Source organism: Podarcis bocagei, assembly GCF_964188305.1.
Source record: "Podarcis bocagei genome assembly, chromosome: 8".
NCBI lineage: Eukaryota > Metazoa > Chordata > Lepidosauria > Squamata > Lacertidae > Podarcis > Podarcis bocagei.
In genome coordinates this window covers 36,773,808-36,798,457 of record NC_138133.1, presented here as the reverse complement: position 1 = coordinate 36,798,457, position 24,650 = coordinate 36,773,808, and the positions used below count along the sequence as shown (strand labels likewise).

The 24,650-nt window shown below is 39.4% G+C and overlaps 1 protein-coding gene and 1 long non-coding RNA gene across 2 annotated transcripts in view; one reads left to right on the top strand and one right to left on the bottom strand.

The window, feature by feature from the left end:
- ZNF407 (zinc finger protein 407) overlaps window positions 1–24,650 on the top strand; it is a 334,010-nt gene that overhangs the window by 232,199 nt on the left and 77,161 nt on the right. The window contains exon 8 of the mRNA XM_081205774.1: window positions 8,048–8,226. Coding sequence (XP_081061900.1) covers window positions 8,048–8,226 — 179 coding nt within the window. The remainder of the gene's footprint in view (window positions 1–8,047; window positions 8,227–24,650) is intronic.
- On the bottom strand, window positions 1,910–22,405 carry LOC308593471. The gene is made up of 3 exons (XR_014010966.1): window positions 21,487–22,405; window positions 8,217–8,292; window positions 1,910–4,841 (listed from the first exon to the last, which is right to left on the bottom strand). It is a non-coding gene; the product is annotated as an uncharacterized lncRNA (long non-coding RNA).

Here is a 24,650-nt window from a genome sequence, read left to right as displayed (position 1 = left end):
TTTGCCCGCAGTTAAGCTTCATTCCCCAGCCCTCCCTGTTATCTTGAAGGACCCACAGCTGGAATGAATTTGTCAGTGTATTCTGGCCTCATTGGCCCCGCCCTCTTAGCAGCACCTGCAAAAAAGAATTGCCATTTACCGGTAATCAGAAGAATACTGGCTTGGCCCAGTCAGTCCCACTGAGACATGGAGCTCACTTGGGGAAGATCTACACTCATAGTTTTTTACGTTAAGGAAGGGCTAAGGAATGGTTTTGATAACCATATGGCCACATGACATTCTCCTTTTAACATTAGTTAAATGTGACACCAGAAGGCACTACAGAGCACCCAGCTACCAGCTGTAGGGGGACATCATTTTGATGGAGGTAAGAAATGTTTTATTTTGCAAGTATGCCCTGTGACATTTTAGAATGATATATCTAATATCGTTCTAATAATGTTAAACAGGTCAGTGTAAATCCAGCCTTGGTGACCTCAAGATAGTCACTTTCCACCTAAGCTACCGGAAAGGGTTGTTTTTAGGATACAATGGGGTTGCAGGGACTGTGTACACCACCTTGAGTTCTTTAAATAAAAGGCAGTATATGTGAGAAGTAAACAAGCAAAGAAATAAATTATTTAAAACTTAAGAAGTTTTACCCTAGAAACATTTTGTTTGCTCCACTTGTGCATGCTTCCTCCAGTCTAGGCATCAAAGAAATTAAATGTTGCAAATTTACACTCTCTTGATCCAACCACATTTGTTTCATAGCTTCTCCAGCTGACGCATCAGGCCATAATTTACATGTGGTGATACAGTTTTAGAAGTGACTGTATAAAAGCATCAGACTCTTACAGAGGGTGTTTAACGCAACATGCCTAATTTCCAGTGTACATTTCTATGCTTTTAACACCGAGGAGCCATCTTGTTCCCGATGCAAAAAACATAGGGAGCTTTCTGACTCAGACTACTTAATGGCCAGGCCAAAATGTGGCCTGGTTATGCTGCCCTTAGCTTACAAGATAGCCATTAATTCATCTTTGGGGCCTCTGCAGTACCGTATTTAAGAATGTGCCTTTGCATGCAAGCAAGTATGACAATTATGTGAAAAAGAGATTTGTTACATTCCAGTAAGTTTTGGTGGTAGGTTCCCCCCACCCCCCACCCCAGAATAATTTAGAAAGCTCAGTGTCAGGAACCAGCTGGATGCTGAGGAGATAAGAGTCAGAGGCAGGAGAATCTGCAGGATTGGAGAATGAAGAATGGGTGTAGGAGGAGGGGGAGATAGGTCAGACTAGTGTAGTCAAGGGCTTCTACACCTCCTTCTGCTGCTGCTGCCCCCACCTCTCCTGCTCCACTGTCTCTCAGGACCAGAAGAGGATTAACAGGGGAGGGGCAGAAACAGGTAACATGCAGGCATAGTCTTTGCCTGTTTTCACACAGCTCTGGTGAGGGAAATACATACGCTGAGGGGACAAGGCCTCTCTGTTGCGGCAACTGCCTCATCGGGTACACACCTAGGGGTAGCTTGGAGACATAGGATCAAGGGACATGCCCTTTCCTAACTTGTAAGTGTACTTTGGCAATAAAGAGTTAATTCCTCACTCTGGACATTCCTGGCCTGAAAGTGCCATGACAAAGAGAAGGACAGACTTTGAGTGTGCAGAAAACCTTATTCTTGGATTTTAAGAAGATCAATAGTATTTCTTACAGTGATGATGTGAGGCAACCACGTATGATACAAGTTTTGCAATCCACAGACAAGTCACATATGTGAAAAGCAGAAACAATACGATTTGGTTTGGTTTGGTTTTATTTTTAAAAACTTTATGTAGAATTCACACAATGAACATCTCATAATAAATATGGGATTTGTGTTACCATCTTGGACGAACTAAATTTTGCATTCAGGAATTGAATCTGAGCAGGTGAAATGAAATGAAAGAGACAGAGAGGGAGACTTGTTTTCTGTCTCTGGCTATACAAGATGGTGAAGGCAGTACAATAGCTAAAGGAAATAATCATTTAGAGTAGAGGTGATAGAGACAGTACTGCTTTGGACACTCAACCAGGCAGTAGATCAACAGGATTTTCCCTCTAGGGAGCTATGTCTGCTACAAGAGTGGCTGAAGGAACTGACACAAAGGGCCAGTTGGAAGAAGTACCATCTGCATATAGGATTGACAGGCAGCCTTCAGGGTGTGTTGCTATCATTTCTGACTCCAGCAAAGTTCAGAGTCTCTTTTCATCTCATTACAGCAAGCAGAATCTATGAGCTTTCATAAACTCCATCTGTACATTTACATTTGTGAGCATATTTTCTGCATTTCTGTAGACGTACAAAGAATTGTAAATTCTCTTTCACTGTATCCTGACTGCTTTTATTACTGCTATTTATTTGGAATATATGTATGTGTATTACTTACACACACACATACACACACACATATATGGAGAGTATAATAATATTTGGTAGGAGGCAAAATGTAATAAATGGATTGCTAAAGTCCTCCCCATCCCCTGTCCAACCCATTTTTGAGCAAAAGGGGCAATCCCATGACTACTGTGTAAATTTCACATCATTTTTCAATTTCATTTCAAGCATCTGTATAATTCCACTGAGATTGATGAGACCACTTAAATGTCAAAATTATGGCATATTCTTGAACATTTTAAAACAGATACCTTTGTATAGAATACAATTCATTTTTTGATACATTTTTACATTATCCCCTAAAAGGTTCCCCTCCTCCAAGTTCTAGTTGAAACTGAGTTCAGACTTGTGCAAATTTTCAAAGTTTACATTGTTCTGTTCTGTTCCTCTTGGTCTCAGCTTGTGGTTCATAAGAGATGACAGAATGTTAGTAGATGTGGTTGCAGAACAAAGAGCATTATTGGGGCACTGAGCGATGTTTGGGTATTTAGACTTTTGGCTATACAGTGTTACCTCGGGTTAAGAACTTAATTCGTTCCGGAGGTCCGTCTTAACCTGTAACTGTTCTTAACCTGAAGCACCACTTTAGCTAATGGGGCCTCCTGCTGTCGCCGCACCGCTGGAGCACGATTTCTGTTCTTATCCTGAAGCAAAGTTCTTAACCTGAAGCACTATTTCTGGGTTAGCGGATTCTGTAATCTGAAGTGCATGTAACCTGAAGCGTATGTAACTCGAGGTACCACTGTATGGAGTTAATTTTCCAATCGATATAGTTAAGCAAAAACAGATTAATTGGACTGTGTATTATTTGAACTATATTACCCTAGTATGAAACTGTACATAAAATGCAACCAGTTGTTGCTTTTAAAAATATAGCTTCCCTGCTGACATAGTTAATGGCCCAATTTCTGCATCATATGCTGCTGTATGCTTCTACAAAAAGCAGATACTATTATGTGGTATCTGTCAATTCAGAGAAGAGGGCTCTGGTTCTAGGTAAGGTTTTTTGTTAATAAAATGTGGAAAAGCTACTAATAACATGTGAATTTATTCTAAATCTAACATCTGAATTCTGTTTGTGCCACTCTTGACCCTATGTATCTGTTGCCATTCGGTATTCCTTGTGCCCAGTGCTATTTTTCTAGAAAAAGAGGTGCTGAAGCTCACCAGTAACAACTCCTTTGTTTTTTTAGAAGTGCAATGGCGCCTACTTGAGAGGTGCCGGAACTGAGTTCCAGAGACTTCTGGGTGGGAAAAAAAGCCCTGTTTGTGCCAAATCTTTCAAAATACAATGGAAGAGTAGCTGAGCTTTCTTCAGCAGTCAAAGTGGCTTGCAGCCTCATGTATATAAAACACCAAATGTTTTTTGTTTGCACCTTATTTTTGGATGGTGAAGAATACATCACTGCAACTCTTCCTTTAGCTAATTTCTTAGCATTTATTTTCTTGTGTGCAAAGGAGCGAATGCTGCTTCAGAACAGCTACCCGCTTAAACATTCGTATTTACAGGAGTTACTTTGTACATTCTTTTATTTTACACTTCGGAAACTGGTGTGTGCTAGAAGGGTGACTATGAATATGTGTGTGTGTGGTCGGAGCTGCCATTTGGACATACAACTTTTGCTGAAGGGATACTGGGACAAGAGCAATAACTTATCAGTTTTCTCAAGCATTTCAGTGCTGATGCGCAGGTTCTAGCTCCTGCCCTACAGGCCTCTGCTACTTTATAGCAGCCAGCATTGGACATCTGTCACACATACTGTATGTCATAACAAATAGATCATAAAAAAACCTTGCAAAGCTACAAATGCGGAAAAGCTGAAAGCATTGTTACCACAAAGCACTAGCATTACTCCAGTACTGTCAGTATTAATTCCAAGCAGGTTTTGATTATTTTCTATATGAAACATTGGGGTGTCAGGAAGAGTTAAAATACATGAATATCAACATTTGTGGAGCGGTTTTTATTTGTGTGTGTGTGTGTCTTGGCCTGCTGTTGTCATTGATTCTGCAACCTGAGTTTGTGCAGCTATATTTGATTGCATGGCATTTGTAATGCAAGCTTATATTAAGGCTGTCTACAAATCTTGAAGCTTGACCTTGGTAACCTTCCTGTGTGTGTCTTCCTCTGGCTTTGCAAAGATACTGGTAATTCTCTCTGGGAAAGCATGAATAAAACAGGAGGTTATCACTTCTGTTTAGTTGCCCAACATGAATCCCAGTGATAGTATTTCACATTGTTATTGAGGTCCTTTGGGTGCTGGTTCTCCAGTGCTATGAGAGCTTATTGATATCTCTTGTTGCTTTTTTTTTCTTTCTTACTGGTTTCTTTCTGGACAATGGAGAAGTCACTCCTTCTGGAATGGCAGGGCACAGGATCCATTCTGACAACTTCCTCCCAGGAGATAGCAGGGTCTCATTTGATCTGAGATTCAATTTGAAAAACATACAGAGATGCACATGAATATAAACAACACACAATGCATAATATATTTTTCAGTCAGCCCTATTCTCCTCCTATGCCCTAGACAGAGGGACATTGAACTAAGAAGTTAACAGCAATAAGAAAAGCAGCTGGAGGAGAAGAAGATAGATGGTGGAGAAAGAGTTGTGAGTGAAGGGGAGGGGGGCTTTCCCCCTGGACCCCCGGGGAACTCAATGAACCTGCTGCACCTGGAACTAGGTGTGGAGAGTGCAACTTAATGGAGCACAGGTGTGGGCCTGCCCATCAAAAACAAGTCTAGAGTGAGAGACTAGGGTTATTCTTGCTGTTTCCAGGAACTCTTCTGGTTGTTAGACTTTTGTGGGTGAGCTGAGAGTTTGCTGGATCCTTGGTGAGAACCTGGAAGCTGAGATGGACGGTGTGTCAGAAGGAAGCTGAATTTATACTGATATAACTGTGTTAAGGAAACATATTTATATGTAACTCTGTATTTTTGTAATATTTGGTTTGTTATCTGTTGTTGCTTCTGTTTTTTGTACACCACTTAGAAATATAGATAGGTAGGTAGGTAGATAATATTAAGCAGTATAGAAAATAAATAATGAACTCTGCTATCCACAGAGTTTCTGGATTCTTTTCTTCCACTTCTTAAAATGATTAGTTCTGCTTCCTTAGTTGATCATAGAATCATAGAGTTGGAAGGGACCCTGAGGAATCTCAACTAAAGCACCATTGACAGATGGCCATCCAACATCTGCTTAAAAACCTCCAAGGAAGGAGAGTCTACCACCTTCCCAGGGCATCCATGCCACTGTCGAACAGCTCTTTCCACCAGAAAGTTATTCCTGGTATTTAGTTGGAATCTCCTTTCTGGTAACATGAAAAGCCATTGTTTTGGGTTCTGTTGTTCAGTGCAGGGGGGGAAAAACTTGCTCCATCTTCCATGTGACAGCCTTTTATATATTTGTAGATGGCTGTCATATCGCCTCTCAGTCTCCTCTTATCCAGGTTAAACTATTACTTCCCTTGCTCTGGAAACTATACTTCTGTTGATGCAGCATAGGATAGCATTATCTCTCCCCCCCCCCTGCAGCATCACACTGCTGCCCCATGTTCACCTTGTGGTCTGCTAAGACCCCTTTTACATGTACTACTGGCAAGCTAGTTTCCCCCTGCCTTACATTTGTGTAGCTAGTTTTTCCTAAGTGTAGAACCTTACATTTGTTCCTATAGAAATTCATTTTGTTACTTTGGGTCCAGTTCTCCAATCTGTTAAGGTCATCTTGAATCCCAATCCTATCTTCTGCCTTGGCTACCTCTCCCAGCTTCATATCATCTGCAAACTCCTTCATCCAAGTCATTTATAAAGACATTGAACAACATGGCCCATTAACCTCAATCCAAAAAGCCACTATCACAGAATAATAGTTAATAAGCTCAGGCTGTTAAGAAGAAGAAGAAGAAGAAGAAGAAGAAGAAGAAGAAGAAGAAGAAGAAGAAGAAGAAGAAGAAATAATAAAGGAAGTTTCAAAATACAGTAGTGGACTTCTACCATGTTAGGCTAAACGTAGCTTTTGGATAAAACTTTCAGGAACAAGGAACAGTGAGACTAATATATGCATATATGTCTGTGGATTTTGTAACACATTCATTTATGCTGCTTTAATAAATTATCTATTAAAGTACAGTTATAGAAACAATTCTTATGAATCCATTTTCTTTCTTTTTGTTAAAGTGTCCATTAGAAAACTGTTGCTACAAGGCACTCCCTATAGCAATGGCTAGTCACACAAGTGCTTGAGAGAGCCGAGGCCCAGGAGTTCCTCTTAATTGTAATAAAGATTATAGGTCTCTTCTCTGATATTTGAGTAGTGTGTTATTATATAGCAGATGTCCATGACAGAAGGTGAGCTTAGACAGCACCATAAGGCAGATATCAACTTTATGTGATCACCTCATAGGAGATAGCATTGAACTCCTGCTTTTAATTGACCTACCTCTTGTAGATATTTTAGAGGCTCTGTCATTTTAGCAAATACCTATTTAAAATGTCCAGAATCCTCTTAAAGCCAGGTGTGCACTCAATCCTATCTTGTTTTCTTGGTAGATTTGTTTTCCTTCTACCTCTCTTTTCCTTGTTATGTTTTTGTATTTTTTAAAAAAAGTTAATTCATTTATTCATTTCCAAGTTTGTTTTTTCACTGAAAATGTTTAGAAGCAAAGCGGGGGTGGGAAGCTGGCTTGTAATACGTTCTTTGCGCATTCAGGACTGCGATGTTCACACAGAGCTCTTCGGTTCCCAATGGCTTTGCCATCTGATTCAGTGGAAGGAAAACTCAAGGCATTCATTATTCTGCCTGCTCACACATGCAAACAGCAAAATGTTGGAGGGCAGAGTTCCCATGCAGCCTACCCTGCATCCCCTAAGCTAGCCTGCTGCTCCAGATGCAATGGGGCAAGGGGAAGGGACACTGTTCTGTTACCAGTGTATACAACAAAAAGTTCAGCCAGTCAACATGATAGCATTGTGACCATGCTAGTTCCTTGACAAAGATTACCAACTTCTGCAACTCTTTTCATTGTCCTAACAGTTCTCTATAATTCCCTCTGCATGTTTTCAGGTCCCATCTTGGTGGTTGCATACCCTTTCCTCCATGCTTATAAGGCAGGACCATGCCTTTATTTATGCTTATAATTTATAAGAAATAATGAAAATAACTTTATTTTAAGCTTAATGTATGTATACTTTGATTCTAATGTGTGTGTTTTTATATGTGCCTGATACCAGCATTATCGGTACAACATGGCAGTATATATCCCCAACCCTAAAAAAATGGACCAGCAAGTTTTAGGCTCAATCCTCCTCCCTCGTATCATCATTATTATCATTATTATTAATTAAATTTGTATACCACCTTCCATCATTACTAGATGTGATTATTTCTAAGGTGTTTTTTTTAAAGGAAAGGGGGAGTATTATTTTTTAAAAGGATTCCAAACTGTACTTTTAAAAATTATACTAAAACTAGCCCTCATGGAAAGCTTGGTGGATGTCATTATAAGTTGTATATCTGAAAGTTGCTCACAAGCATAACTGTGGGGAGCCAACTGTTTTACAGCAATATTTCAATTCAATGAATATGCATGTATAATATAACTTCATTATATTTTTCCTGCATTTCCTGCAGGTCTAACTGTGCTGAAAATATCCGCAAGCATATCCTGCATACAGGCAAACATGAAGGAGTAAAGATGTACAACTGTCCCAAGTGTGAATATGGCACCAATATCCCTGTAGAATTTCGCAACCACCTGAAAGAATTGCATCCTGATATTGAGAACCCTGACCTAGCTTACCTGCATGCTGGTAAGAACATCTTTATGGCTGTTGTCATTGAGTTTTCATTTTCACAAATGGAATTCAGTTAAGTGGCTGTAGGGAGAAAGCACTTTTTAATGTAATATGCATGACTCTGGTCAAGAAACAAAGCAATTTTGATCTCAGTTTAGTCAAATTCATTGTTCTGTTCACACTTTTATATGACTCACAGTAACTCAGGTGCATGTTACAGTACAGAAGTGTTTTGCATTCAGATGTGAAGTAATCATGCATGATCAATTTACTTTTTGTTATTAATCATTTTTAAACGTGTGCTCACATTTTATTTGCACTTGTTCACAAGGCTTAATTAGAACCAGGCCTTGATGCCAGCATCGGACCGGAACTCTATAATGCATGATGAGCAACAGCTTCTGACATTTGCAGAATGCCTTGTCCAGTCATTTCTGAAGAAGTGTGCATGCACACAAAAGCTTATACCCAGAACAGACTTAGTTGGTGTGATGGCTTGTGAATGCTCTTCGCAAGAAATGCCTCTGCTCACTCAGAGATACATATATACAGTCTTTATTTTACATATGTACAAGCAGCGCATTACAATCATGCATCTGAATCCTCCGGCTCAGATTCTGGGAGTGACTTATGCCAGCCCCTTCTCCAACAGAAAAGGTGGGGAAGTTTCACATGATGCCTCTGCCCCTCCTCTTTAACACTCTCCTTTCTTTGGCAGACGGAATAGGCATTGTTTCACTGTCTGTGCCAGAACTTCCTGTGCAGTGTTGAGGCTCTGGTTCAACATCTGTGAGCCGTTCCGCCTCCTGGCTTTCCCCTCTTTTCTCAATTGCCACTTCCTGCCCCCCTTCCTCTGCCCGTCTCTGCTCCTCCCCTTCATTCTCTGGCAATACCATGACAGTTGGTCTCTAAGGTGCTACTGGACAATTTTTTAATTTATTTCGACTGTGTCAGGCCAACACAGCTACCTACATGAATCTTCTCCAGTCATGATTATCATACACCTGGAATTAGGACATGTCTCCTAGCATAGGTTCAAAGTAGGTGTTACATCGGATATCCATGATTGGACCTCCTCATGGAAGTGTTTTCTTCTAAAAGCAGCTGTGGGGGAGGGGGAAAGAGCTAACCCTGTCTTCCACACTGTAGCCCCAGTTAAAATCAGTGCCCCTCTCTCTGAGTCCCTATTAGCAGCAAAGAGAGAAAGCATAAAGGTATCCTTCATGCCTATATATTCTAATAGTAGCTTTTTTGAGGTGGGTAATATGGATTCGAGCCATAGTAATGAGACCATCCCTCATCTGTCCTTATTCATATCCCCCCTCCAGGACTACTTTCAGGGAAAGAAAATTATGGGAGATCCCATGTCCCATGTAACTTCACTAGATATTAGTGTCACTTTTAGACTTCGGCACTACCAACATTCTGCATATATGATGCTTCATGCACATAAACCCACATTCCTGGACGCATTCAAAAAAATGTAAGGGTTACAAGTTGCCCTATGTGTGTTTGTATAGGACACACACAGGGACACATAAAAAGGGGCTAATATAATAAACTTTAACCACATTTAAACAAGCAAAAAAATCGCATGAGTGCTTAACTTGAAAGGTTTACTTCTTTGAAGAAGCAGCTACTGATGATTTTGTTCTGAATAATTTGCATTCCATCTTATGAGTAATCTATTTGATAGACTCTTATCTTCTGGCATGTATATTTCCTGAAATAATTTATCTTATACCCTCGTAGTAAACTTAACCTACAAAATACATAATGTTATTTTATTTAAAATAAAGTGGAAAGAACACTGTTGAAATGTAGCTTTACTGGCAACTTTCCAACTGTATTATTGGCTTCTGGGATCTAAAACTCATGGTAAGGCAGATCAATTAATCACCACTTGAGTAAGTCAGGCCTCTATCCTTTCTGTTTTACTTTAGAGGTAAAGAGCCATATCTTTGTTCTAATTCTGTCTAGCATATTGTTGCCAGCAAACTCTGATAAATTTTATGAAAACACTTTTACTAAGCTGCCGCTACTAAGGTCAGAACTCATTTTTGCCCCACATAAATTTCTCTTTCCATAAGCATAGCCTGCATGAAACAAGTCTTCAAAGGCAAGCTGCTCTATGATTACATCATCAAAATGGGACAAACCGTGATCCTATCAGTTGTTAACACTTGCAATATTCATGAATGGAATCCTGAAAGTTCAAGTAGTTAAGCCTAAATAAAATTGTGATCTTTATCCTTCTTGACAGAAGCATTTATCAAATTATTAAGGGGGGAGGATGGGAAATGATTGCTAAAAGTTAGAGTGTGATCTATTGTGTGATTTTTATCAAGGTATGACTGTGTTACCAAGTGGAAGCTACTGTCGCTGAGTGTCAAGTGAAGATATGAAATTTCATAACCGATATTTAATTCTCAGTGGTTTGCTTAATTTCCTGAAATTAATTTCCTTTTGCCTTTATTTCATTCCATACACCCATTGGTTTTAAAAGTAAAAATGGCTGTAGTCTTCCATGTGGTCAATACATTGCATATGCATTGATGAGGCAGTATTATGAACACAATATAAAGATGAAAGTATCAAATATCATGCTGGCCAATTTCATTTTACTCATGTTCTCTTTACCTGTAAGGCATTAAATCACACGAAGCATAGTAATTAACAGGGCGAAATGAACTAAGTCCATTGGGTACATGAAATAACAGTATACTTCATAGCTTTGTGCAAAGCTGTTAAAGAATGGCTACAGGGTCCCTTTCTCAGCTGAATTTTGGTCTTCTCTTGTTGTAATTTGATTGTGAATTTTAAAGTGCAGAGCCCTGTACATTTTGAATTCTTTTGTTTATTTATTTGTTTAAATACCAGCAGCTTACTTTTTAAAAACTAAAAGGCCTGGCCTTGTTAGGGGAGATACTGAAAATAGCTGCTGCTAGAGTAGCAGAATCTTGCTTGGGTTCCAGGCTACATAAAGTAGTATTTTTGATAGCTGAAATGCTTTATATAAAGAAAACAGTAAGCAGCAGCAGCTCAGTTTCAAACAGGTTCATTCTAGTAATAGCTATTAGTGTCAGTCTTTCAATTGCATGTCATATTGATTGGCAGAGAGTCCTTTTCTCTCTTGTGCAGAATAGTAATTTTAGCATGTGCTTGAAATAAAACCTTACATAAATGCCTTTCTGTTTCTAAAGAAGGATGCTAGGTTTCATGCAGCCTATATAGATTACCTTAGACTTGTATTTCCCAAAAAATTAAGCTGTGTGAAGCTGATTGTTTTTATCCTTACATAGGGGTTTATTTGTTTTTTAGTGTTATTACCTGCTTTGCAAATGTCCACTATTGTCACCTGGTAGAAACCTTGCTAAGAAAATTGTCACCTGCAAGTGTCAGGCCTCTATCCAGAAAACATAAAGGAATTGCACAAGGTCCCAAATACAATTTTTTCCTTGGACTTTTGCTCCCAGTAGTACAGCACAACAGAACTGAAGGGAACCTCAGCTAATAGCTCATTGTTTATCCTGTTAAGCCTCAGCGTCCATAGGAATTGCTACTCAGTAGAAGGTGGTAAGGGGCAAAAACAGCAAGCATCTCAGTACAGCTTTCTTGGACTTGGGTATAAAATGATGTGTGCTTAATATATCGTAGAGGTTTTAATCTAAAATGCCAAGTATAATTTGTCAATAAAAATGCAAAATAATGTGATAGGTATGTAACAACACTGAAACCTATATCTAGGGAAGGTAGCCTAATGCAGTAAGAAACAATTATTGTTGGAATTCAGCCCATTTACTACTACATGTAAATTTTTGCTTCTTGACAATGGGCATAAGCATAGAATTGCTTTAATAAGTGCCCCGTTGAGCTTTTGGCTACAATCCAAAACACATGTACTAAGAATTAAGTCCCATTGAACAAGCATGGGATTTTGCTGTTTAACGCCCCCAACAACAATGCCCCTCCAGCAATGCCATTCCACAACAAATCTTAAAGCAGTTTGTGATCCAGCATGGAGGGTTACTTACTAAAGGAAAAAGCTCATGGGCTGATGCTCACACCTTATGAACTTTTCTGAATTGTGCTCATTCTCTGTTAAAACGCCCTTAATTAGGACAGCCAATAGTTCAAGGGGAAACTGGTTTAATGCACCCCTTTTCACTCTGTGCTATAGTTGCTATCTGTAGAGGCATTGTGTTTCCTACCTCTGAATCCTCCTCCTTCAGTGATTTTGGAGTACAACAAGGAGGACTCTTTGACGATGAAAGCTTCCTGGCTCCTGAACCCAGCTTATGCTTTGGAGGGAGCAGGTCTGAAGGTATTGCCAGACATCCCACTTTGTGACCCAGAATCACAGCCGTTGATGGCAAATCAGTACTGGCTTTTGTTGTTCAGTGTTTTGAGGTGCACACTCTTTCTGCAGTGTGACTGAAACATATAGGCCGCCAGTGCTGCTGTGATTTATTAAGGCAGCAGTGGCCAAATTGTTACCCATGGACTGGATCCAATCCTATTTTAATTTTATATGGCAGCAACAAACTTTAATGAAGCTTTGGTAAAAGGTTTGCCCAGCTTCATTCATCACCATCGTCACCATCATATATACAAATATATATTTGTATATTCTTTGTTTGCAATAGTTCCCTGTAATTTTTGTTACACTCATGGTTGGCAACTCTTAGGTGCCTTTCAAATGTGAAACATTATTTCATATCTTTGGAATCTATGCTGAGGGGGTTTTTTTGCCCCTCTATCCCTTGTAGATTTTATTGGATGAATGTATCTTGCACCACCTTAAATATCTGCCATTTAAGAAAATTAAGAAGTATGTGGGAAGAAAATGCTGACCCACAGAATAAGCAGTGGGATAAAATGTTCCCACTGGGCTTCATTTCTTAGGAAAGCCCATCAGGATAGTGACTAGGCCTGTAATTATTGTTTCAGTGACCTCTAAAATGATCATTTGAGAGAAGAGCTTGACTGTCATTGTTAAAATTAAAGAAAGTAGGGTTCATAGAAGCCTCATTTGTTTTTATTGATTTTTGTATAAAAGAAGTTGAGATTAAATGTAATCTCTCATAAGTTTTGTTCAACGTGAACTAATGAGGCTTTACAGTAAGCTTACAGTATATCTATCTGATAGACATCTCTTACTCTAAATGGCAAGATAATTTTTTAAAAGCAAAACCCCAAACTTTTTATGGATCCATATCCATTTTCGGTGCAGAAATCCTATGAACACGTTGGAAATGTTGTATAATACATTCCTGTGAAATACAGTGGAAAATCCCATAAGTCAGGGGTCCTCAAACTACGGTCTGTGGACTGGATCCAGCCCGCCAGGGTCCTCAACCCGGCCCGCCTGGCAATTGCTGAACCTGCCACTGTGGCCCTCCTCTCTCAGCCCCCCTCCCTCCATCGCCCCCCTCCCCGAACATCCCACTGCCCAGAGCAGGGATTTACATCCGAGGGCCGCTTTTGCATTTCATGAACTCGGACGGAGGCGCCTCGCTGCATTTCTGTTGCCATCTGAGCGTTTCCTTCTTTTGCCAAGGTCTCCGTTAATCCCCTTCTCGCCATTCTCGGCATCGCCACAGGTGCTTCCGACCTCTCTTCACACACACCCGCCCAAATCGCTTTTTCTTAGTTTCACCCCGCAGGTGCACCACAGCAAGGCACAACACGCCCCACCAGTGCTGGATTTACATATAAGCTAAACAAGCTATAGCTTAGGGCCCCACTCTCTTGGGGGCCCCCCCAAAAAAAATGAAAGAAAAAAAGTGCAGTGTGCATAGGAATTCGTTCATTTCCTCCAAAAAACTATAATCCAGCCCCCAACAGTGCCTGAGGGACAGTGAACTGTCCCCATTTAAAAAGTTTGAGGACCCCTGCCATAAGTAGTCATTTTTAATGTTCAGTTTACACTGACATATAGGTATGAAACAGTTGGTTTGAAGCATTTAGTGCTTGATTATGAGCAAGAGCCCAACCCAATATGTTTTAATCAATATTATAAGTAAAATTTCCCCTTTCCTGGTACCAACATTGCACTACTTTAAAGGAATGATAGAGCAATAAATCTGAAAATAAATCAGTAAGATTATTTTTACTCTGACTAGTTATAAAACCTGCTCAAACACCAGGGAAAAATATGTAAGAATACAATTTTAAAACTTCTGCATATTTTTAGGGTGACTTCAGGTGATCAGCTTAGGCTAAGGATGGGGAACCTATGATGCTTCAGATACAGTATTGTTAGACTTCAACTTCTATCAGCCCCAGCTAACAGAGCATGATTAGAACTGATGACAACATCTAGAGGGCCACAGGTTCTCTCCCCCTCCCACCACTGGCTTACTTGGAGACTAACATGCTGAAGCCCTACTTGGTGTAGTGGCTAGTTATTTGGGTGCTCTTATACCCTTCAGAGTAGCACAGCTACCTAAATGCTACTTGGTTTCTAAAAGAAGTTAACTCAACTCTTCCTCTTTCCTTTAAAGAGATCACAAATCTAAATTTTCAAGTTTAGAATACCTAACCTGGTGGCAGTTCCACTTCTGTGTAAATTACATAAAGAGTGTGTCAGCCAGGCTTACCTTGCACGGAAAACAGGAATGAGTGACCCCATTGTTATGGGCTGTTCTGAGGTCCTCCCCCTAAATATGTTATCGTACTTTTGCAAACTTGGGAGTTCCACCAAGCCTAAATATACCTTCCTTCTGTGTGTGAATTGTGCTGTTTGGGGTACATTCTCCCCACTCAACTTTGGAAATAGAGGAAATGATAGAAATGTTGAATGCTGTCAATAACATAGCGATAAAGGAATATGCTTTCTTTGCCACTGATAATGCCAGAAAAGGCATAGGTCTTATTGCACCCAAAGTCTTTTTCAACACATGAAATACAATATTCTTTCAAAAGTAAAGTAATTATCCTCGAATTTTGAAATAGAAATTAGACTTGCAAAAATAGTTTAAGAACTGTGTGACTATTTGACTGATGTGTGACTATTTGACTGATTATTTGATTGTTGTTAGCCGCCCTGAGCCCGGCTTCGGCTGGGGAGGGCGGGATATAAAAAAAAATTATTTTTATTATTATTACTAGGGATGGAGAAGCAATCTACTTTAAATGGATTTACACATGGAATTTGGTGGTTCCAACTCATTTGAGATTTGCCCACATTGAACTTACTTATGTCTGAGCAACATGGTTGGTTTCTGCGTTTGAAAAAAAGCCTGACCAATTCAATGCAAAATTGCATGCATTTTACATATAATGGAGCCAAGCTCCATGTGCTATATTTTAGCAGTATAATTTTGAAAGTATTAATACAGAAATATTTTTACAGAGGTATCTGGTTACTGTAGGAAACCTAGAGTGTATATGTATATAATTTACTGTATATATAATATTGTAAGTATAATGCTGCATATAATATGTGAGAATTTAGCAGAACTAGTGAAAACAATAACTAATTTTTCATTGAATTTAATTAGTGAATCAGGAATTAGAACACAAAAAAAATTAATAAGGTAAGTTTGGCATTTCATAATAATCCATCCCTACTTTTAACTACCATGTAGTAACAAATCTGGTAATGTGAAAATCTCACTGAGCAAAACTGTCAGCACAAGGGTTGCACAACATAGTTACACTTTTTCAATTTTAAAGCCCAGCCTTCCCCAACCTAGTGCATTCTAGATGGACTACAACTCCCTTCATACCTGAGCACTGGGGATCCTGGCAGACACTGATGGGAATTATGGTCCAGCAACACGTGAAGAGCACCAGGTTGGAGAAGGCTATTTAAAGTTCCTTTCAAGTTTTGTCATTACTTCCTCTTCTGCAATTTATTGTGATCTTCTTGGTGCTGACAGGGTTCTAGAAGTAAAAATGCTTTCAACTTGAGATTTTTGGGAGGCACAGATGGAAAGTGATTTCCTAAGATTCGGCAGACTTTTCCTTTTTTCCTTTTCTTTCTCCATTGGAACCATGTCAGACACATACAGTTATATTTTTCCCTGGGATAGCCTCAAGGTGATAGTCCAAGATAACCATCTTCAGGGCAAATGCTAACTGAACACATGCCAAACCCCAGTACAGTTCTGTTTAAAACGATACACCATCGGTGGCTTGATTAAATTGACACACGCTGTGGCTTCAGTTCTGGGATCTTGGAGTTGCTAGGGATAAAGCTTGCCAAATGTCCAATGTGAAAAGCCCTTGGTGAAGAAAACTGTTGCTCAATTGTTGTACCCTAGTAAAACAGAAAATGCACCCTGAAAAACTTTCCAAAACTTGAGAACATTGTAATGTTCTGGGGGGGGGGGATCTGATAGCTCCTGACACTGACCAACCGAATGAGCATTTGTATTTGAATAATAATAGTAACACAGTGGCAATTGAAAGAAATGACAAATGTAAACTTGTTCTATTCTTCAGTCAAATTTCAGAGAATATGATAATTAAGCTTTTAGTTATTTGAGTTTAGCTTCCACTGACATAACATCATGCTTCTTAAAGCAGTTACTTATTTCCCCATAGAGTGCTCTGTGCCTTATGTTGACTTTTCAGATGAAATTTAAATCTAACTCGTTGGTGAAGTATTAACACCTGCAATTTTGTTCTTTGCTATATATTATTGCTTAGAGCCAGAATTTAAAAGGTTTAAATCAGGAGACCTCTCCTAAGTTTTTACTTGCTTTTAATTCTTTTACATATAGCAGTTCTGGAGTTGTGCTCTGTTGACAAATAGCCCTGTATACAATGCCACTGACTTAGATTGTGTGTGCCCCAATGTACAAAAGTGAGTAGACCAGCCTGGGAAGCATCATTACATGCATGTGCAGGTGGAGAACAATCCTCATTGTCCCTTCATTGAAAACTAATGGGGGAAACATAGCAAATGTGGGGAGTTTTTATGCCAGCAAATATTTTACAGAGGGCTAGCCAAGTAGGTCACTTACAACAAAAAAGAAAGTATCTTGTGGCACCTTAAAGAATACCAAATTTATTGTGGTATAAGATTTTATGGCCTGGGGGCCACCTCATCAGTTTAGTCTCCTGCCAAGTATTGCCCAGTATTGCAAAGGCTCGCAGCCATTTCATGTTCTACTAAGGCTTGTAGACAAAATACAGAAAACATCATTCTGTTTAGGTGAATTGTGCTGCATGGTTCTCTCTGAGGACTATATGTTTAGAGAGAAGCAGAGAAAATACTTCTTTCATTGCTTTTTTTGTAATAGAAGTGAAAAAGACCTTAGAGGGCTAGTTCAGATGCTCACTTCCTAGCTTGCTAAAACATAGTTTAGCAGATGAGAATGAGCATCAAGGCTGTGTGTTTACTCCTCACCTGTCCCCTTTTCATCTCTCTTCCTCAGCACTTAAATCCAGGTTTAATTAAGCTATGGTTCGTGTTATGTCCAAAATAGCAAACTGCTCCTTAGGGAAACCCACATAATTTACACCATATAAAGTTAAAACAGCATAAAGTATGTCAGTTCCAAACTCAGCCTAAGCCTGGCAAAGGGGAAACAAACAGTTTGCCTTACACTACTCTTTTTGCTGGCATGGGTTGCACCAGGTCATACGACCAAGTTGAATGGAGTTGGGATCCAGAATAAGTCCCCATTGCCAAGTACCACCTCCACCACTTCACCAGTACACCCATTTTTCAGGGTGCAAGAGGAGCATGTGTCCAGAAGAAAGATGGAGAGTAAGATAATGAGAAGTCCAGAGAGAAACTCGAGATTAGAGCAGGGCTTTAACTCTCCATATGTTGCTGGACTACAACTCCCTTAAGCCTTTGCTCACACAGTCACTGCTCAGGAATGATGGAAGTTGTAGTCTATCAACATGTGGAGAGCAAAAGATTAAGAGGAGAAGCCCAGTTCATACACAGGTATCAGCAGCTATGACCATTGCCTTCTCTCTTGTACCATCTATCTTGGAAAAGATACCTTCCCAGTGGTATCTATTTATGTGATTTCTGTCTCATGGAGGAAGGGAAAATGATAAATTTGCAAATGAGACATCTAGACCCATGGCAATTTAAATGCATTGGAATGTACCAGCCAAAATGTTCATTCCTCTTATTATATTTTCAGTTCCAGTAATTCTTGCTAGGTCTCCCTAATAGTCATTTCTGCTGGAAAAACAAAGCATTTAGCCCATGGAAGATACAAAGAGATCAGCCTATCTTTCATTCATTCTCTAAGGGAGGGAGGGAAATACCATTGTAGCTCCAGAGGTGTAAACCGAAGCCATCATGAAGAAAACCAGAACCCATCTACCACTTGAAACCAACCATCAGTGAAAAGAGAATACTTCAGAGTGCGATAACACCATTTTGAAATCAGGTGGTTTTAATTACAAGTGATCAAAGAAGGACATAAAATAATAAGAAAGGAATCAAACCCACATGGATCTTTTCTTTAAACTTCCCAAATGGTGGATCTGCACTTGCTTTCTTGTTGGGTGAACCTTGGCAGGTGGATTGACAGGCTGTGAGCAGTGCAGTTGCAGCATTAGGAACTTTGACCACTATTTACATGAAAGTAAAGTCAGTTGAAATCAGTGTAGCTTAACTTTCAAATAGTTGTGAGGAAAGGTGGATTAAGATGAAAAGCAGCCATATGGTGGCTACTATAAATCCAGTCATACAGAGATTATCTCTTTGCTGAAGGAAACAAGCCCCTCAAGCAGTTCTTAGAAGGCTTCTTATATGAGTGGTGCCAGGAAGGAAGGGAATTTGGCAATTTGTAGATATGAATCTACAATGGAAGCAAAGATAATCGATCTCTGTGTTCTGCAACTTATGTGAGGATTTATTTTCAAGTAAATATTTGATTTCATTTGTATTTTAAAAGTTTGTAAAGCTGGTTAGGTTTCTTCTAAATCATGCAGTTTATTCCACTGCAGAAGGCAAATAAAGTGGATTTTGTGATGTAGCACTACTGCTTGTTTGTTTTACTCTTGACACTGGAAACTGAAACGCCATTGGTAGTTTTTGAATTTAAAAGGCTTGTTAATTTACATTGATTTTTAAGTTGGTTATAGATTCTTAGTTGAAAAATATAGTACACACTACCAACTGCTCTATCACCTGACAGCAATTGATAAAGCATCTGTGCAGAAAGTGTCAGAAAAAGGTTAATATTTATTGATTTTTATGGTGCTACAACCAATGTAGTTTTGCCATCAAAGATGTATGGCCACCAGCAATGGAATCTGTAAAATTGCAGGTTTCATGTTAGTTTTTACTATAACTTATCCTTGTGTTTTGGCCTTTAAAATGACAGATCTTTAATGTAGAACAAAATGCTGTGAATGTGCAGCAACTGTGTACCTGAACCAGAATTTAGTATTCCAAAATGAGATGTTCTAAAAGCCTCAAAGGAGGGGGGACCACTACAACCTTGCATTGCAAATGACAATCACATTTAGCCTTTTCATCCACTTAACTATGTGCTATTGATCTGTAGCAGGTGCCAAGCAAGTGATAGCTTAAATTATTACCGATAAAGGGCTTGCTTCTTCTTAAAACAATAAAGAGTATATAATTAGAAGGAGCATGGGCAGGTAGTGCATACCAGTCCTCAAAAAAATCTGGCTGCTTTGAAGCGCAATGCCTGGCTCTCTCATGGTGGCTTAAGTGTAAGAGATTTGTGGAAGAATGGGAATATGCTTTCATTTATTTTATCTCAGTATGTTTTAGTTGGAACAAAAAAAATCCAGCTGTTTAATCACCATCTCTAATATACACCAAAACCTTTTGGATTACATTTTCCCCTTAGATGCAGCTGCATTTTCACATCTCCTGTCCCCAGCCCACCAACCCCTGTCTAACCCTTTTTATATAGCTGGATCTCCTGCTGGCAATGGGTCACTGAATTGGGCTATAACTCCATGATGATCATGATGCAGGAGCAAAGACTTTGGGAAAGTGGGCATCTCCCAGTCAGTTTTTTGTTCATGCCTGATTGAAACAGTCACGTCACCTTTAGCTCCCATTTTCTTCCTTCTACTCAGGCTAGGTTTTACCTTAAAACCAATATATTTCTCCAGACCACATCAGGGCACCAATTTGTATCTCAAAATGCTCCAAAGGGCAACCAACAACAGTCTCCACAATTGCTTATCTTGTCCAGTAGAAGGCAGACTGAATCCTTCTTCAGTGCTTAGATGTGACTATGGACCTTTGGATTCTTAATACCTTGCCTCAAGGGGGGGGGGGATCTGATCTCCTGTGCACCCACTTGGTATCTTCTATCACTGGTATCCACCAACACGTCCAAGAGACGAGTTATCTGGGAGTGTGCGCAACACTTGCTGAACATGTCAGCCATAGAATGAGTACCACCTGAAGAGCACTATATGGGCATCTACTCAGTATTCTTTGTGGTATCCAAGAAGGATCAATGATCATGGCGAGCAGTACTGTACTTGAAATTCCTAAGCATGTGGGTAATCTACAAGCGCTTCAGGATGGAATTGCTCCAGTTCATCAGGGAAGCACTTCACTATGACTTTCTGATATAAGTCAATCTCCCAGATGCATACTTACGCATATCAATCCACCCCTCACACTGCAAGTTCCTCATGTTCTCTCTAGGACACCACCATTTCCAGTACAAGACTCTCCCTTATTGCCTCACCTCAGCACCTTGCATTTTCAGCAAGATCACAGTAGCACCAGTGGCCCACCTCTGCCTCCAGGGCACATGTAACAACCTTTACCTCAGTGACCTCCTTCTACGGTCTCCAACACAGGAAGAAGCAGACCACCACCTGATCATTACTATGGCAGCCTTGGACGACAATTGTTTCATCATCAACTAACAGAAAAGCCATCTAATTCCGACACACCAGCTGATTCATCTTGACACCCTTATAGACACCACACAAGAATGATCTCTCTCTTCCCAGATTGCAGACACATGCATACAAAGAAATCCGCCCATCTGCACGTTCTTCCCAATCCATTTCAATGGAATGGGAAGCCATTTTTTTCACAGATCTGATTCCTCCATTGAAGTGAATGGGAAACCCATGCACAGGAGGAATTTGTTTTTACTGGGGCACTCACTGAGCACTTTAGCACACCAATTATGTTTATAAACTGTGATTCCACTGCCTATATCTGGATGAATAGACATTGTGCACTTAATCCCATTGATCTCGCCTCTATCATGGCTGGATTGGGCCATAAATACAAGAAACATTTGTGAAATGTATATCCTAAAATAGGATTGTTATTTTTCCAACCTTTTTGTGTGATCTGGTTCCTCTCTTCATTACTTTTGAAAAGGTTCACTGGCAAAGTCAGAGCAGGTTTGAGTTTGAACAGCCTCTAATGATTATAGTGATGGGAAGAAACACTTTCCCTGTAGTCTGACCTGTAGAATAAATGGTAGTGTATCCTGTAAACATGCTTTAGATCTCCTTTTGTCTGTATCACATTTTTTTCTATTGAGTGTTATACTGTCTACTCTTCTCTCCCCCCGCCCCCGACAGCTTACCCATTTTATTGTGCTCATTTAGAGGGAAGAAAAACAGTTTGTCTCCCTGAAAGGTAAAGAACATTGACTGGAAAACTACTTTTAGAGCTAAAATACCATTATAATATACGGCAACTAAAGTTCTCCAATTGAATGCTGCAAAAGCCACTAACAGTATGAAATATTCTCTGAGAAGAGAGAGGGCCTTCTTCCCTCTTCCTCCCCTAAACTTTCTACCCTAGAGCCTTTTGTGAAATTTTAATGTAGAGTATTCCACGTAATAATGTATTTAATTTCAGTAAGTCAGTGCTCTTATAACTCCACCTTTTGATTGTAATGACTCTCTCATTAATCTAACATACTCCAGTTTTATTGCACTTCATTAACCCCCTCCCTTCTAACTTTAAAATCACTTTAAAATCATAACTTGGAAAATGGGGCGTCCTTAGCCACAGTAGCACATCTGGGCTATTTTGATGTGTTTTCATTCCTTGTTTAATTCTGTTCTTTTTGATTTTCAAACCACCAGTTGCCCAAACCCTGATATGCTTTATGGTGTCCATAACTAATTTCAGTCTTGCAGTTCTGGATGGCAGCTTAGTGACAGAAGGTTTTTCAAACACGTTATTTAATTTTAAAAAATTAACTAGAGCTGGCTATAAACCATTAATTATGGTTGCTAACCCCCACCCCTCCAAATTGGCTATTACTTTAGGTAATGGCTGATATGTTACACTTTCAACCAATTTCATCAAATAATGTTGCAGGAAGTGTTTTTTAATTCATTACGCAATTCAACTTTAGTGCCAGCCACTACCCTGTGTAGTTGTTTGAGATTACACAGACCTTAAAATGTTTCATTGTCTGGATTGGAAATCTACTTCAAAGAATAAAACTAATTGATTTCTAACTTGTTATCGTTCTGAAACTTGTGGTCTGATTCTAAGAATTGTTGTACCAACAAATAAAAGATTGTAGTGGGAAGCCTCAGCAGCAGCATGAAATTGCAAGAGTAGACTTTGTTGGTTTTGCATGCATGTTGTCCTGTGAAAATTCAAATAGGAGATTAATTAAGCATTCCTGGATTTTCTGTGGGTTCTTGCAATGTGCATATTAAAAAATAATCTTGTCATCTGAGTCTGGACTTGTGATTTGTTTCCTTTAAACAAAGCCCAAGCAGTAAGGCACTTCTATCTTTCCTTATCAGGAAAATATCCAGTTATCCTGAAACAACCTGGGTTCAAACAAATTCATTAGATAGTGATATGGCATTTGTTAGTTTTTAAATACTTCGCAAACATCAGTTGATTCAGGTTAGATTTTGAAGCATATAGAGTTCTCCATAAAAGTGCAGGAGAAGCAGTAGTTTAACAAGAGTAAGATTTTCATCATGTTTGTTCTTTGGGCTCCTTTGAGTTATGTTTTGCACATAATGCTTTCAGTTCATCACCTTCTAAGCCATGCCAAATTAAGCATAACAGAGGCCTGTAATTTTTACCAAAAGAATCTTTAAAAAGATCTGCCAGGACAAATTGCTCACTATTAATTTAGCTAAGCACTTTAGAACTATTATCAAAAATATATAGCTCCTCTGCATTTCACATCTTTATATTTATGTAATGCATAACTGTGACTATATATTTTGCATTGATAATTAACAGCAAAATTATTATGCCCATACATTTTAAACACACCTTCTTCAGATAAAACTATAAACTGAAAATCACTGGAAATGGTGACATTAAATCTGATTTACCCTTAAGGTTTTCATTTTAAATCAATAATATAGTGAGCAAGTATAATAACAGCTAGACAACTTTCACCAAATTAATATATTGAAAAAGAGTCACAGCTGAAGTATTTGAGAGGGAGCAAGACTTATGTTTTGGTTTTATTACCAGGTTCTTTCTAATCTGCTATAGGAAAACAGGCCAGATAATACTGAAAACTAGTACTGGCTTCATGCAGTATTCAGCTCAGCAGTGTCACCTCAAGCAAGCCCTTGCATAGGTAAAATGCCAGACAGGCAACCAACAAGGAAAATTATCTACCCTAATATTAGTTTGGTATGCTGTTCAACTTAGATTTTATCCCAGCTACATATATAAATAAATTTCATAGTGGCTCAAAGCAAGGATGGGCAACATAAGGCTGCTAAGGCATATCTGTCCACCAAGTCTTACTTTGTCATAGGAAAGTCCCCCCCCCCCTGATGTATTTGCTATAGACTAGAAGCACAAGGTTACGGGAGCCAGGAAAAAAAGTTTGATCCAGTAAATGAGACCTGTGTTGCTTCTTCTTGTCCTATAGTGATAACATTGTTAAATGTGAAATGGTGCAATTAATCCATAGAAAACTTTGTGGTATCTAATGGTGACTTTCCTGGCAGCAGGGATTTTCTATGATCTCTCTGTGATTTGGTCATCTCCTCCCCCCAATGCAGCACCCCATATTCTCTTTAAATCTGCTCTGTAGATTCAAGAGCCAGTGTGGTGTAGTGGTTAAGAGCGGTAGTCTCGTAATCTGGTGAACCGGGTTTGCGTCTCGGCTCCTCCACATGCAGCTGCTGGGTGACCTTGGGCCAGTCACACTTCTTTGAAGTCTCTCAGCCCCACTCACCTCACAGAGTGTTTGTTGTGGGGGAGGAAGGGAAAGGAGAATGTTAGCCGCTTTGAGACTCCTGAAGGGGAGTGAAAGGCGGGATATCAAATCCAAACTCTTCTTCTTCTAGGGGAGGCATGGGGTGCTGCAGTGGAAAGGGAGAGAAGCAAGACCAGCCTCCATCCCTGTTCCACTCCCTTCCTTCCATTGGCTTTTAACATTGAATATCATCCCTTATATTTAAGGATAGTTGCATTGGATCAAACTTAATGGTATCACAAAGTGCTGTTTAGCAACTGTAAATCTGCTGCAAGAAATGTACCAACCTCA